Here is a 17,118-nt window from a genome sequence, read left to right as displayed (position 1 = left end):
ATGGTGAATTTTATCTCGAATTTTTGAAGTGATCGAAAGCAAGAATTTGTCATGTACGGCATGAATATCGTGATGCAGACAGCTGGTCACTTTTGCACGATAATGCACCATCTCATCGATTGAACATTGTGAGACAGTTTTTGAACAAAAACCAAGCTTGTGTGTTGGATCACTCACTGTATTCACCTGATTTAGGGCCCTGTGATTTCTTTCTCTTTTCCGACATCATTTGCCGATGAAAGGAAAGTGATACGACACCATTGAAAATGTTCAAGCAGCAGTAATCAAGACCCTCAACAGTATCCCAAAAACCGATATAAAAAAACTCATTTAACGAATTAATTGACCATGCCAAATGCTGTATCAAAGCTGAGGAAGAGTATATTTATTGAAATAAATGATTTGAATAATTATAATTTGCTTGTGTTTTATTTTCTATCAAAAGTTTGGTTTCTTTTTGGACAGAGGGTGTAGATTTAAAGGATGGTAACAATTGGGTGAGTGAATGTTACTCACCCAATGTAACATTGGGTGAGTAACATTGTGGAAGTGGAAAATATGAAAAATGAGGTCAGAAAGAAAGAAAAGATTAAGAGACTGGAAAGGCTAACTGATATCAAGTGAACAAGAGGAGGAGTGGGGAGAGAGAGTTATAGGAATGAGAGGAGAGGAGAGAGAATAAGAGAACCAGGAGAAGAGAGGAAATAAGAGGAAGGTCAGGTAGTGCAGGACATAGGTGTAGAAAGATGACTGGACGGTAGGTATAAATGTAAAGTCATTCATTTCAATGTGATTAAATATTCAATGTTCAAAATTCAATGTTCATATTATGTTGATGGGATTATGCTAGAAGAAACTGATGAGGCGAGGGATGTAGAATGTTAGTGGATAACACTCCACATGGCTCCTGAGGTTCAGGAGCCATGTGGCAAAGATAGCAATTACAACTCAAAAGATAATTGCAATGCTGAAACAAAAGTTCACATGTAAAGATAAAGATGTCATTTTGTCTCTTTACAAGGCCTTGATAAGACCTCAATAGGACTATTGTGTGCAAGTCTGGTCTCCTGGTTTCCATTGTGATCCTGATATATTGGAGAGAGTGCAAAGGAGAGTGTTAAAAATGATATCAGGATTGTGGAATACTGATGATGAAGACAGATTGAGAATTTGTAGACTGCAGACACTTGCAAACAGGAGAAAGAGGGGTCATGTGATTGAGACTTACAAACTTCTGAAGTGTCATACAGGATTTCAGTTAATGGAATTTTTCAATTTATGGAGGATGGGGAAAGGATAAGAGGGCATCCTTGGAAGTTGAGAATGAATGCTGCTAAGAAGGGGGTGAGGGTTAAATTTTTCTCTTAGGGTGGTGTGTGATTGGAATGGATTGCCATTGAATTCATTCACAATGCAAGCATTGTGAATGAATTCAAGAATAAGTGATAGCTGGTGTGTGCTGTATGTGGCCTCCCTCGATGAGTCTCTGACTCCTGGAGTTATCTCTTAATAATAATATTATTATACACATACTCAAAATAAAGGCCTATGTAGCTCAGTGGAAGTGGCGTTTACATCCTCTGTGCTAGGCTGCCTGAAGAAAGTCTTAAGTTCTAGTCTAGTCACTGACCAGACTAGATTTTGGATTTTTAACTTTTGGATTTTTCATCCCATAAACTCAAGAAAATTGACCATAGAACCCACACCATTTCAGACAATAACATTGTGTTAGGGTTAGGCACCATGAGATGGCGACACATGTCAGCCATCTCATCATCAGATGCTCCTCTACTATATTTTTACTGTTGTATCCTCATCACAAAATCACACTTCATTGGCTAACCCTTTGTGTTACATTCTTATTACATCTAAATGTTCACATGTACGATTAGTACAGTCATCCCTTGACTTACATCTCTTTGAAGATACCTTGATCCCATAATGGATTAAATATTTTAATAAACGTTTTAGACTATATTTTCAACAAGATGCAAGCCAGCGTAAAGGAAAAAGGTTTCTATTTAGCAACAATGCATTCAGCTGCAAGTTCAGTAGCAATTGCCACTTGTCTTTAACAATTCCTATCTTGATTTTGGGTTTGAGAAATAGGTTATTTATGTGTTTATCATTAAATATTTCGTGATATTTTGTGCAACATGATCCCCTAAATACCCAATCAAAAAACCTAGTGAAGAATCACAGAATAAGAGGCAAGCAATTGATCTTGAAACAGAGTTGCAAGTTATAAAGCAACATGAAACTGGTAAGCTCATCAATGTGATTGCACATGACTTTGGATGGTCTCATTCTACAGTGATGACCATTTTGAAAAATAAGGATAAAATCATAGAGGCTGGGAAAAGATCTGCTTCCACTAAATCGACAATAGTGACAAAGCAACGACATGGAAAGGCTACTTGCATCATGGATAGAGGACTTGAACCAAAAATGCACTGCTAAGGCACTAAATCTCTTCAACAAGTTGAAGGAGAAAGCAGGACCTGATTACGACTATGAATTAAACACTTCTTCTGGTTGATTCATGAGATTCAAGCAGAGTTTTGTGTTGCGTAATATGAAAATGTATGGTGAATCTATAAGTGCTGATGAGAAGCCTGCCAAGGAGTTTGTGGAGAAATTGGATAAAATTATTACGGGGGAAAATTATTTGCCACAGCAAATATTTAATATGGATGAGACCTCCTTGTTTTTGGAAACAAATGTCCAAGCTGACATTCATTTACCAAAAGCTAAAATCTATGCCTGGTTTCAAAGCTCTTAAAGACCATATTACGATTCTGTTATGGGTAATGTGGCTGGATATAAACTGAAAACATTTGTGATATTGCACAGTGAGAATTCACTAGCCTTAAAAACATTATTGAAGCAATAAGAAGTCATGGATGACTCAAAAATTGTTTGAGGATGCCTTAATCAATTGTTATGCAAGTGAAATGGAAAGCTATTGTGGGAAAGAAAATGTATTTAAAATTTTATTAATTCTAGATTATGCTCCAGGTTATCCACCTTACATTAGTGATCTTCACCCAAAGCTCAAGGTCATGTTTCTCCTGCCAAACATTACTTCATTAATCTGACCGGTGGATCAGGAGGTTCTTTTAATGTTTAAGGCTTATTATCTATGGAGAACATTTTCACAAGCCATTTCTGCCAATGAAGGGAATGATCAGACTCTCATGCAATTCTGCAAAGCATTCAGTATTTATCATGCCATTAAAAATATTGTTGTGGCTTGGGATGAAGTGACCTCTCAGTGTACGAGTGCCACATGGAAAAAGACATTAAAAAGATTTGTGTATGATTTTGGAAGTTTTGATAAAATTGAAGACATTTGTAAATTGAGTGAAGAAATAGTGGGACTAGCAAACAATCTGAATCTCTAAGTGAATGATGACGACATAATTCAACTCACAGTAAGTGGCCCTGAAAAGTTGACCAACAAAGAATTGGTCAAACTGGAGTAAAAACATGTTGCAGAAGAGGAAGAATGAGAAAAGGAAGAGGGAAAAGAGAAACAAGGAGGTAGTTAAACAATTCACAGTGAAGGGTCTTGCAGAAATGTTTTCTGAAGTTAATGACGTTCTCAAAATGGCTGAAGACATGGATCCCAATGTTAAACGCTACTTATTAGTAGAAAGGAAAGTACATGATGCATTTGTTTGCTATAAACAAATTTATGATGAAAAGAAGAAGAGGAATAAGCAAAGCACATCGGACATTTTCATCAAAAAACAAAAGGTTACACAAGAAGAGCTGTAGTGTGGTCCTTCACATAGGAAAGGTAATGAAGATATCATTGTGGAGGAAGATTTGGGTGATTATTCTCATGTTTTATAGTGGCAGTAACTCACAGTACAGTTTATAAGGTTTAAAAATTAAAATGACAGTATACTTATTATGGTTAAGTCCCTAACCCCTATAACTCTGTTGATTTAATGTATCGACATACTTCCGAACAACTTACATCCTGCAGGATGGAATGGAACCCTAATGTGAGTCAAGGGATGACTGTAGTTGGTTTGGTTAATGGTAATGTTTAGTTGATACAGGTCCATCTAATTAGTTTTGGTTGAATATTAGTTGTAGTTAAATATGATCTTTCTGTGAATTAATATGTGCATGCAGTAAATGTTATTGAAGTATCTTTATGCACCTAATTGTTCTGTATATTTCAGGGTTTAGTGTTATGTGAGAAAGCAGATTCCTGTGTTTCCATTCCTCTGGAGTCAGAGTATGCAATTTGTATATCTAAGGCCACATTAACTTGGGATTCCATAAAATACATTCAATTACAGAATCAAACAGTGGACAGTAAGTTTTGTAAAATCTGTTATAAACTGATTCTTGTTAACTGAATTTCATATACATAATTGGAATATTTCTAAATAATTCCTTAATGCTAACTTTTTTTATTCTAAAGTCCACAGTGTTTACTAGTGTGAAAGACTTCGATTGACAGAAGTACTTGAAATGAGAAACATATAGCATGTAAATAGCTGGATCTGTTCAGGAAAAGAAGGAACAGAAAATTATTTAGAAGATGTAAGTTCCTTCATGTAGTACGCTAGTAGGCATTTAGAGGAAGTATTGATAAGCATCAGCTAGTCTAGGACTTGGTGCAGACAGATGACTTGGAAAGTGAAGAAAAGAATACTCAAAGCAAGACAGAAAATAGTTGTTTCAGGGAAGGGATAACAGTTTGCTGAGAGAGTGTTTAGTAACTCACTACTGTTATGTGTGACAGTAGTGAGTTGAGAAGGAAAGCATAAATATTGAATGGTATAATGGAAAAATTACATTAAGTAAAAGATATGTAATTTATGAATGTGTGGAGCAGTGGCGGCGAAACCAGCTGCATTAATATGCCAGTAACCCCTCATTAGGGAGGAGACTTAACCCGTCCTAGACAGATGAGAAGGATCAGATATAGGAGCATATTTGATGGAAACTTAGGATGATTTAGAAGAGATTTCACTGTTTTCACAATGAGTCTGGGGTCAGACATTTGGAGTACTAAGGCAGTCCAAGAAAAAAATTCATCATACCACATATGGTTTCATTCTTAGACTAGACTGAAGTGTGCAACAAAAATGCAGTTTTATGGAAGTGTAGCGATGGGAAGGCAAGCATGATGATGTCGATCTGGATCTGCTGGATAGTGTGATGGAGTATGATATGAGATGACTTATGGGAATTCACCTGGACTCTAATGCAAGGAATATCAGAAATATAGGAACTGAAGGGGCACACGGTGATGGAATCTGTGCCTAACAGTTGTTTGCATAACTGAAAGTGTATAACTCAGAATGATATAAAAGTAGCACTAGGAATGGAGGGATATGGTATCTAACTGGAGGATAGTAAGAGAAAAGAGGAATAAGCTTAATGATTGCAGAGAAATGATAGTCTGCTCAGAGTGGAGGTAGGAAATAGCAGCATATGTAGTAAATTTCAGGTTATTTGGTATGAGTTTGAAATGAAAAATGTGCATGCAGTATACACACACACACACACACACGTGTGTGTATATATATATATGTATATAGTAGATATACAACACTTATATATAATTTTGGAATGATGGTTGACAGCAGACTGAAGTTATAGGGCATACTGCACATCATAGTGCTGCTATGATAAAAAGTACTCTAACAGCTAGGGTTAGCATCTGTGCATATATTTGCTCTGACATATATGCCCAAGAGCATCCAACCTAGAATCACCTGATTTTGACCTTCTTTGGTTGAAAATTTCCCTATCCTACTCAGATTCATCTGCTGTCTCTATAACTCTCCCAGTGCTGCTAACTATTCTGAACTCTTTGACTGCCACTCCTGAAACATTGATTTTCTCCTATCCAACTTTCCTAGCAGTGAAATTATCTTCCTAGGAGATTTTAATTTTCACAACACCAGCTGGCTCTCCTCCTCCAACTGTACACATCAAGTAGGCAGAAATGCTGAGACATTTGACATCAGTAATGACTTTACACAAATTGTTTGTGTAGCTATCAGAATACCAGATAACTCTAACCACTGCCAATAGACTCTAGATCTCTTCCTCACTAGTAACTCTTCCAAGTACTACACTGTAAATGTTGTATGTCTCCTAGGTAATTCAGAGAGGATGCAAGCACAAAATTGTGCTTACCTCCTCTCCCATAGAATAATGCTAGCACAGTCCTACTCATTCAAGAGGAATTTTGTATTACATTTGTATTATTTTGTATTTGTTTTTCTACTATTTTTGGCTTTACAACCTAAACATATGCACTGAATGTATACTGAAGTAATCCTTACTGGCATGGGAACATAAATTCCCTACACCACTCTAAACTACTATCCCTTATCTAAGCCTTCTTCTCCGAAAGGTGAGTACATGCAAAACATCAGGTATACCTCATCTGGCTTTTATGAAGAATTCCATCTTCATTTAGTGCTTATATCTGAACCTGAAACACCTGCAAGAATCTTCTGGCTTCACTTTTTCTCCAATCTATGCATACTTGATCCTGCCAAATGTTCTTCAACATTCTAAACTCAATACTCAAGGCCTTCTCTGTCCTTTTGCTAGAAAGAGATCAGAAGAATATTATTCAGATTACATACCAAAAAGTCTCCTGCTCCTGATGGCATTTTTCTGAATTGTCTTGGAAGTCTGTGCACCAGAACTGACTTATCCTATGTTGTCTGTTTATTCTCTCTCTTACTCTGCTATCATCTATCCCACAGCCTGGAAATGGGCCTATATTCAGCCCATTCCCAAGAGAGGGTGACTATTCACTACCATCTAACTATCATTAAACCTGTCTCTCTCATGTCAGTCCTCTCTAAAGTGATGGAGAGAACTATCAACACCCAATTCCCATTCTACCTTGAAGGCACCCAGGTATTAAATGATTGTCAGTATGGTTCTGAAGCTACCAGTGAACAGGATATCTGCTCACCTTTTGGCCACTCATCTCTGAACAAATACCATGGAAAAGTTTGGTAAATCTCAAGTGGTTGTGCTAAATATCTTCACACTTTTTAATCTTTTCTAAAATAATGGTAACAATTCCTTGTCCAGACCTAGGAATTGAAATTCCAGGATGTGAAGAGGTGTGACATGTAACTAATTTTTTAAAACATAGTAAGAGTGCTAGTATGACCTACTCTTTAATGTCATATCCCTATCCCAATGGCTTTAACAGGCCTTTAAGGCCCTCAACCTTCCAAGCACGCTTGGAATTCATAACCGAAATATGAGGATAAGATGGTCAGCCCTATGCCTCTAAGTATTCCTGACTGTATCCCTGTGTGTTCACGGGGCCGGTTTGCCTACTTGCGGGATGAAAAATCCCAGATAAACTGGCGGGAAAAACCTGCTGTCCACGCCCAAGACTGGATAACTTGGCTATGGCTGAGGAAGATCCTTAAGCTCCTCTAGTCGTCGATGGGAATCGAACCTAGGACACTCCTTCCCCAGGCATATGGTTGCGAAGCGCAAAGCCACTAGGCTAACCGCACGGACTTTAATGTCATATGGTGGAGGTAAATATTTAGTTTTACTTAAAATATGGATGTAGGGTATAAATTATTACAAGGTTTTACATTCTAAGGTATCATGATAATTACTGTAATGATAGGAAGTCAGTTTACAACAGTAAAAATTGAGAGGTTTCTAGTGGAATATATAGAGAGGAGTGATGATATCCTCATACAGACATTCTCAAAATATGGTAAAATCAGTAACATAAGAAAGGTATCGCAGGCATAGATCCCAACTGGTTTTCTGATGAGGTCACCTTCATGATGGAAATGAAGACTCCATTACCAAGTTTTGTCAACATAGGTACAACGCAAGTTATAGTGAACTATCCCAGTACACAGAGATAGTTCTCTGCTTTGTTGTTCATATGATCACTTGAGTGGAAACTGTCACACGCCTAAATGTTTTAACTGTGTAGAGATTGGCCATTATCACCAATTAGTGTCCCAAACCTTTGCAAAAATGTGTATGTTTTAAACATCACATTACTACATGTCTCTTTTGCCAAAAGAATGGGACCACTGGTAGAACTTATTGGAACAGCATATACATTGAAGATGATAAAGAGTACCTGGTCCAATGCAGTCTAGCAGATAGGGTGCTTTCAAACAAACTTTACTTGGTATAATCACAAAAATGTGCACAACAATTCAACCTTAAAGTAACCTAAAAATTAAAGAACAGCAGGAGTCTCTTTCTCTGTGCAATATTGATGGAACATCATTAGTTAAAATTAATAGTAACGAATTTAGTATACCAGCGGAACAGACAGAAGACCAAATGCAAAATAAAATAAAACTCTTCTACAAGGCGAAATCAGAAGAGGAAACAGAAAAACAAATAAGACATCTGCTGAATGAACTTAGTATCTAGACATAGTCATCAAAAGGAAAGATGAATTAATAAATAAAAAATTGAGGATAAGCAGAGGTAAAAGATGAAAAAGAAAATAGGAGTGAAATCTAAAGGAGAAGAAATAATAAAAAAGTATAAATGGAGAAGGTTGTGAATCATAAAATGAAGACTCCTCAGGCTCAGAAGAGTTCATGAACTGTTTCATGCAAATAAAGGGAAAGTGGGATACAGTTAAAGAAAAAATCATAAAGTTCACTGATGCAAAGTTCTCTCAGTATGATTACCATTTATATGAAAAGAAAATAACCAGCTTCCAAATCAAGTAGAGAAGCCATGAAAAAATTGAAATAATGCCAAGCAACTGCAAAAAAGCTCAAAAAGAATTTACAAGAAGTGGGATACACGTGTTATATTTTAGGTTCTGTGTTTATATTACCCTGCTTTGTCCTTGTTTTCTTACCTACAATTTGGGAATGAATAACTGTCTTAACTGTTGGCTTCCGTCATCTTTCTGTTTTTACTATATCTTATGTTCTCACGCTCTATAGTCTAACAAATTTATTTGTTTTACGACCTGCACCAGTTAGACTATATATTGAGTGCGAGATTATAAGATTTTAAACCAAAAACAAAGCAGATATGGTTTGTATTCCCTGCCTATGTTAATCCTTACCTTAAATTGGTTGTGGCTTAATCACATAAACTTCTATTTTATGCAGGTTCGAATTTTTCAGGATAGTGCATTGACAGAATCAGTCCAATGTGTTATTTACAAACCATTTAATTAAGTCAAAGGGGGAATATGTACAGAATAATTCACCTTCACATGCGAGGGTTATTTGAAAAGTTTGGAAAATTTCCAATAGATAGCTACACAGTTCATTCATTCAAATCAGTGTTGGCACGTATCATCTTTTTCATAACCCCTGGCAAAATTTTAGCCACATGCGATGCGTAGTTCTCGTTTGGCAAACATTTAAAATGACAGTGTTTGCATTTTTCTTAAAAATGGAGAAAAATGAGTTTCATGCAATGATAAAACACTTATTCGAAGAAGTGGATGGCTGCGCAGATCAAGGCCGAGTTAGATGCAGTTCATGGGACTCTGCACTAGCATTAAAGACTGTTTATTTTTGGATAAATTAATTTAAACATGATCATAAGTCCATCGAAGATGAAGTGCACTCCAGACGCCTGACTTAGGTCACTATAAAGGAAATGATTGACAAAATCCATGGTATCATTATGGAAGACCACCAAGTGAAAGGGGATGAGATTTCTGAGATTTTAGGCATCTCAACTGAATGGGTGTATAATATCCTGCACAAAAAATTGCACATGAGAAAGCTGTGTGCACGATGGGTGCCACGATTGTTGACCAAACATTGCATTGAAATGTCTTTTTGCATGCGTTTTTTGCATTGATTCATGACTGTAGATGAAATTTGGATCCATCACTACACACCTGAGTCCAAGCAGCAGTCAAAACAGTGGACAATGCCCGGTTTTCAGGCACCGAAAAAAGCGAAGACCGTTTTGTCAGCTGGGAAGGTGATGGCCACTGTTTTTTGGGATTCCCAAGGAATTATCATGGTAGACTATTTGGAAAAGGGTAAGACAATAACAGGAGTCTATCATGCATCATTGTTGGACTGTTTAAAAGAAAAACTGAAGAAAAAAGTCAAGATTGTCACACAAAAAAGTGCTCTTTCATCAAGACAATGCAGTGCCCCACAACGTAAGGCTTCTTCTTGTCTTTCTTTCGGTTTACCGGCTCGTTCCTGATTTTCCCACTAAAGATCTTCCTTGTCCAAGTCGTCTATTATTCCTTGCTGTGTAGGACCCCTTAACTTGGCGGCGATGTACAGCTGTTTCCTTTTGAGATGATTGAACAATACTTCTTATGTGGCGACTGACCCAGGCAAAAGACTCATAACCCACGATTCTTCTCTTTAGGTTTTCGAAAGCAAACTTAGCATGACTGTGAACTCAAGTAAAAGAAGCCTTAGAAAACTCCAAGACAAACTTCCTTCTCTCTCAATTCCTGACAACAGCCTTACCTAATGGCAGACCAAGGTAAGAGAAGGCTTAGAAAACCTCGATACAAATCCTCCTTGACAACCTGCCTTATATACGCTCGACTTCCTTTGTGTGCATGCATGCATCTCTCCAAAATGGTCATGTATTGACTTTCGGACATGTTAACATCATTCTTTGCACATCTTTGGAATTCTCTATCCATGGTAATTCTTAGAATTCTTCACTATTGTCACATATTGATCTTTGGACCTGATGACATCATTCTTCGCACGTCTTTGGAAATTTCGACCTATGACAATTCCTGGAATTCTTCACTATTTTTATAATTAGACTTACTGATTTGATGAGTTAATATCGTTACATGATGACATCATGAGCCACATTATTTTAACAAAGGCTCATTACAAGATTATTACAAAAATTAACATTTCTCTAAGTACATTCTCCTAAACAAAAAACATGTAAAAATGAACATAATAAGTTACGAAGTCACATATCATGATAGATTTTACATATGGTTGCTGCTTCACAAATTGAGGGACTCATCAGATTCATCCGAAATGTAAAGGTTAAAGATTTACCAGTTACACTTCACATCCTATCATCTCCCTTCTGCATTGCCTCATTAGTTGTACACAAATTCCACAACCAGATAAACAACAAACCATATTTTATCTCCAAGAAACATACATCTGCAGATATAAGGATATAACGTTAAAGATTGAGACCTGCCCCTGTCTTATTGGAATCTTCAGGCTTGTCTTATTGCTCGCTCCTTGGGTGGTTGTATAATATCCAAAGGGATGCAGAAGTGTGCACCTTGACAGTAGACTGGAAATACCAAAGATGTGTAACAAGATTTATAAATGTATAGGCTCCACCAATAGAACAGAGGTAAATGGAGATCCCTAGAGAAGTTGCAGCCATACTTATATGGTGTCCACTACATCATAGCAGCTGGAGAGATTGGATCTGTATTGAAAACCCCATATTAGACAACATATGAGGTAACCCCAGAAGTGGAAAAGTTGGATATGCACAGTTAAAAGTATGTCTTAACCATGCTTAACTAGCAGACATATGGGGTATTCACAACCCTGATCTCCAAGTTTACACTTTCATTAATCAAGCATTGGTTGCCATCTTGAATGAATTTATATCTCTTCTTCCTTATAAATAGTGATTCAGATAAAACATCTTAGTACCAAGATATCAGCTTATAATTCAATCTTACTGAAATTCCTCTATACAGAACAAGTAGAGATCAGCTCTGGACCATAGGGACTTCCAACAGATTTTCCATTGATTTCAGCCAAACTCTAGATCCTCTGCTTAGACTGGAATAATGTTACCTGGGACTGGGATATGTGGTCTAAATTCAGAGAAGTAGTAAAACAGAATGTGATTGAATGGGTGAAGAAACATGCTTTCCTCCAAAGGAAAGAGTTGAAAGATTTGTATAAAGAAACTAGTTCATAACAAATCAGTCCAGTCTTATAGAATGCAGTGACCTCATGACAAACATCAACATAAAGATAGAACTGGAAATGCAGAAACAGTTGGAAGCAGATTAGCAGATAGCTATTCAGCTGCATTTTTCAATAGACAGTTCACCAAATTCTGCAGAGAAAGGACCATCAGTCAAGTTTCTGTGGATGATGTAGACATGTCCACCATACGAGATATCCCTGACTCCTTTCATAAACTCTATGAACATCTGTTTGAAGACAGTAGTATTTTGGAAAACTATGCCTGCCTCTTGAAACATTAATGCACTTCCCTATCATATACAGTATAGGCTTGACAGACCCATTACAGCTGCTGAAGGACATTACAGTTACTACAGCCTATAAAGAATGCTAGACAAGAAAATCCCTGGTACCTGATGGTCTAGGAATAGAGCTTTGTTCCAAGAGGCCAGGGATTTTATTCTTCTCATTCTAGTTATACTAATTTTTTCTCTTTCACTTTTTTCTGGTTATAATTTTTTACTCTCTACAGGTCATATGCTAAGTGAATTAGTAGCAAGCCATACTGTCTTCATTCAAAAACCTAATAGAGATCATACTTTAATCAAGAGCTGGAGGTCTATTTCTGTATCTGATATTGACCATGATCTTCTTTGCATTATTAACAACAGCAGGAATGAAATATATACATAATATAAATATAAAATATAAATAAATATGAAATATAAATACATAATTTAGCTGAAGTAACTAGAACAGGATTACATATGGGTGAGTCTTTGGTGAATGATTCAGTAATAAATAGTATGGGAGTGATTGGGAGTCAACATAATAAAACCACAAGTAGCCAAGAAGAAATGAGATGTAGTGAGAGTGGGGGGGTAAGTAATAGAGAGTTGAGTAATGAAGCTGGGAGAGTCATGCTGAATAGTGTAGAGAATGAGTCCATGAGTGTGAACTTGAATGAAGTTAATAGTGGCAAAATATATGGTGATTCTATGATTAAGGGTATGGAGAGTGGTATGCATGAGGAGTGCTTGGCTGATGGTACAATAGAAAGAGTGGCTTTAGCAATAAAGAGAGGGCATGAAACAGACAAGATGATAGTTATGGTGGGTACGAATGACCTGAGAGGTAGTATAAATCGAGTAGGAAAAGATTTAAGAACATTATTAGATATTGTGAAGAGGAAAAGTGTCAATGGGAGAATAGTGTGTGTGCTGCCTCGTTTTGACAATTACGAGTTAAGTAGACGAGCAATGATAATGAATGATATGATTGCAAGAATGTGCAGAAAAAGAGGTCTGGAGTTTGTTGATGTTTGGAGTGTGTTTGAAGGAAAAAGGCAGTTGTATGCTAGAGATGGACTGCATCTTAACATGGAAGGACATAAGAGATTGAAGAAGTTATTGTTTTCTGAACAGGTTGAAGTTATTGGGCAGGGAAACTAATATTGAAAAGGTTGAGTGTAAGAGAGAGAAACTTTAGCACTGATTGTGTATTTATTGATCCTTATAGGCAGAATAAATTGCAGAAGAGAGGGGAAAAAAATCGGCATAGGACTACTGTAGTTAGTGACTTATATATCAGTTCTAAAGCCGGTACAAGATCTAGAGGGAATCTGCAATTTTTGTATACCAATGCTAGAAGCATTAGAAATAAGAGAGAAGAATTTTTGGCATTAGTCAGTGAAATCTCACCAAAAGTTGTAGGCATTAGTGAAACTTGGCTGTCAGCAGAAGATGTGGTCACTGGAATTGAATGTGATGGGTACAGTATTTTCAGGGAGGATAGAGAAGATAGAACAGGAGGAGGAGTACTGTTGATGATAGCTGATGTGTTGCAGCCAAAGAAAGTAGTATATCATGATGATAGACATGTGAATGAGAGTTCATTTGAGGCAGTCTGGTGCGAAATAGTGACCAACGCAACCAAATATACAGTTGGATGCTGCTATAGGCCAGGGAGTACAGGGGGAGATATTGAATTCATGCATCAGCAACTTAGTGCAATGAGTGAAGGCTTAGTGATTATTATGGGGGATTTTAATTATGGTGATATCAATTGGAAGGAGGAAATATCACGTAGCAAAAAGGAAATGGAGTTCATACATCTGCTACGAGATAATTACTTGAAACAGCACGTAACTGAAGGGACACGTGGTGTGAGAGTGTTGGACCTGGTTATTGGTTCAGAGGTTATATGCTTAAGTAAGGTGACCTCGTTACCTCCAGTTGGTGAAAGCGATCATGTGGTATTGACTTGGGAGGTTGCAAAATCTGTGGATTTTTCTATTAAGAAGGGGTATGTACGAAACTACAGGTTAGGCAATTATAACAAGCTTCGGAGTGAGCTTGCAGCCATCCCATGGCAGAACATATTGCAAGGGAAAGATGTTAGCAGTGCTTGGGATAAAATCAGCGGGTATCTGAGGAAAGCAATATCAGATTGTGTCCCCATGGTCAGGAGGTCAAACAAGGCAGGCATTAGATGGATGAGCAGTAGTATCAAGCTTGAACTACAAAAAAAGAAAATGTTATGGAGAATTTACAAGGAGAAGGGCGATCAGGACACCCATGAGCAGTACAAGGCTCAAGCTAGGAAGGTTACCAGCATAGTAAGAAAAGCTAAATCAGATTATGAGAAGACCTTAGCCAAAGAGATCAAGGGTAATCCCAAAGAGTTCTTCCGCTATGTGGCAAGTAAGAGGAAGAATGACTTTGGAAGGATAACCTTAGTGGGTGCTGATGGTATTGAGGTGACAAAATCAGATGTAATAGTCGAGTTACTGAGTGATCACTTCTCAAAAGTCTATCACCCAAGTGAGGATATCTCTATACCTATAGCAATACCTAATGTGAGAATTGAAGCTAAAGAATCAGAGGTATTAAATATATTGCGAAACTTAAATGCAAACACTGCGGTAGGCTTAGATGGAATATCAGCTCGGGTGTTGCGTGAATGTGCAAATGAATTGTCAACCCCTCTTACCTGGATATTTAATTTAAGTTTGAACTCTGGTATGGTCCCTAGGGAGTGGAAGTTAGGCAAAGTGGTTCCTTTGCAAAAGGGTGGCTCTAAAACTGCAGTAGTTAATAACAGACCAATCACCATCTCAGGAGTAGTGGTAAAAGTATTGGAAAAGTTGGTTAAAGACAAAATTCAAGAATGGGTGGATCAGGATATGATACTCTATAGAGGCCAACATGGTTTTGTTAAAGGTAGATCCTGCCTTAGCAATCTATTAACTATCCATAATAGAATAACATCAGAGTTGGACAAAGGAACTGGCTACACAGTGGTACTTCTGGATTTTGCTAAGGCTTTTGACAGGATACCCCATAGAACACTGTTACGCAAATTGGAGCAGATGGGAATGGATATTAAATTGGTGATATGGATAGGAGAATGGCTCAGGGAGAGATACCATAAGGTGGTGTATGGAGGAGCCGAGTCCAGAATGAGGCAGGTGACCAGTGGTGTGCCTCAGGGCTCTGTGCTTGGGCCAATGTTGTTTAATTTGTATATAAATGATATAGGAAACGGCTTAAAGGGAGATATTCAGTTGTTTGCTGATGATGCAAAGTTGTGTAGTGCAATAAAAAATCAAGCTGATGTTGAAAGTTTGCAGGAGGATTTAAATAAGCTGGTAAAATGGGCAAAAGAAAATGGATGTCAGTTCAATGTGGAAAAGTGTAAAGTCTTGCATTTTGGGATTAAAAGATTACCAGCTGTGTACTACATAGATGGAAAGGTACTCCAAGAGATTGATGAGGCTAGGGACTTAGGGGTATTGGTAGATAAGGAGATGAAGTTCAGAGGACACATTGCTAAGGTGTCCAAGATTGCACATAGGATTACTTGGTTGTTGAGGAACACACTGACATCCAGAGATAAAGAGGTTATTATTCCCCTTTATAAAGCATTGATACTTCCACATTTGGATTACTGTGCTCAGGTCTGGTCACCTGGATTCCTTGGAGATGAGGAGGCTGTGGAGAGGGTTCAGAGAAGAGTGACCAAGTTGGTGAGTGATATAAAAAATGCTCCCTACATTGATAGATTGAGAGCTTGTGGATTGCAGAGATTGGTTGATAGGCGAAGAAGAGGGGATATGATAGAAACATTCAAATTACTAAAAGGTTTTTATAGGATTGATGCAGGGGAAATGTTTCAGCTGTGTGATAGTGATGGAAGAACAAGAGGTCATCTCTGGAAATTAAAGAAGAGTGTGGTTAACAAAGGTGTCAGAACAAGGTTTTTTGCCTGGAGGGTGGTGAATGAGTGGAATTCATTGCCTGACTTTGTTGTGAGCTCTTCATCTGTAAATGAATTCAAGAAGAGATATGACAGATATTGTTTTGCTAGCTTGGGTCTCCCGCGATGAGTCTACTGACTCCATGGAGATACCCGTAATAATAATAATAATAATAATCAAAAACACAACACAGGTGTATGAGGGTTGAAGAGTTTGGTAAATTTCCAATAGACAGCAACATAATTTGTTTATTCATACCAGTGTCAGCACGTATCATCTTTTTCATGACAACTAGCAAAATTTTAGCCCACTTGCTATGCATAGTTCTCGATTGGCAAACATTTAAAATGACCGTGTTTGCATTTTTCATAAAAATGGAGAAAAAGGAGTTTCGTTCAGTGATAAAACACTTTTATTTGAAGAAGGTGGATAGGCACACAGATCAAAGCCAAGTTAGATGCAGTTCATGGGGACTCTGTACCAGCATTAAAGACTATTTATTTTTGGATAAATGAGTTTAAACGTGGTCGTAACTCCATTGAAGATGAAGCATGCTCTGGATGCCTGACTACGAAGGAAATGATTGTCAAAATCCATGATATTGTTATGGAAGACCGCCGAGTGAAAGTGTGTTAGATTGCTGAGATTATAGGCATCTCAACTGAATGGGTGTATTTCAAAAAGACATTTCAACACAGTGTTTGGCGATGTTTAATCGCAATTCACAGGCTTTTTTGTGTTGATTCGTGACTGTAGACAAAACTTGGATTTACCACTACACATCTGAGTCAAAACAGTGGACAATGCTCAGCGAAAGAGCACCAAAAAAAAGCGAAGACCGTTTTGTCAGCTGGGAAGGTGATGGCCACTGTTTTTTGGGATTCCCAAGGAATTATCATGGTAGACTATTTGGAAAAGGGTAAGACAATAACAGGAGTCTATTAT

General features: G+C 37.5%; 1 protein-coding gene across 4 annotated transcripts in view; it reads left to right on the top strand.

Moving 5' to 3' along the window:
- Positions 1 to 17,118, top strand: part of LOC150102874 (ATP-binding cassette sub-family C member 5-like) — a 1,133,802-nt gene that overhangs the window by 295,913 nt on the left and 820,771 nt on the right. For all 4 annotated transcript variants that reach the window (XM_090397917.1, XM_090397915.1, XM_090397916.1 and 1 more), the window contains one exon: positions 4,197 to 4,332. In XM_090397917.1, the coding sequence (XP_090254043.1) occupies positions 4,197 to 4,332 (136 nt within the window). The remainder of the gene's footprint in view (positions 1 to 4,196; positions 4,333 to 17,118) is intronic.

The sequence above is a fragment of the Typopeltis vanoorti genome, chromosome 9 (genome assembly GCF_054136105.1).
Source record: "Typopeltis vanoorti isolate ZY-2024b chromosome 9, IOZ_Tvanoo_1.0, whole genome shotgun sequence".
NCBI lineage: Eukaryota > Metazoa > Arthropoda > Arachnida > Uropygi > Thelyphonidae > Typopeltis > Typopeltis vanoorti.
This window is presented reverse-complemented; position numbering and strand designations above follow the sequence as displayed.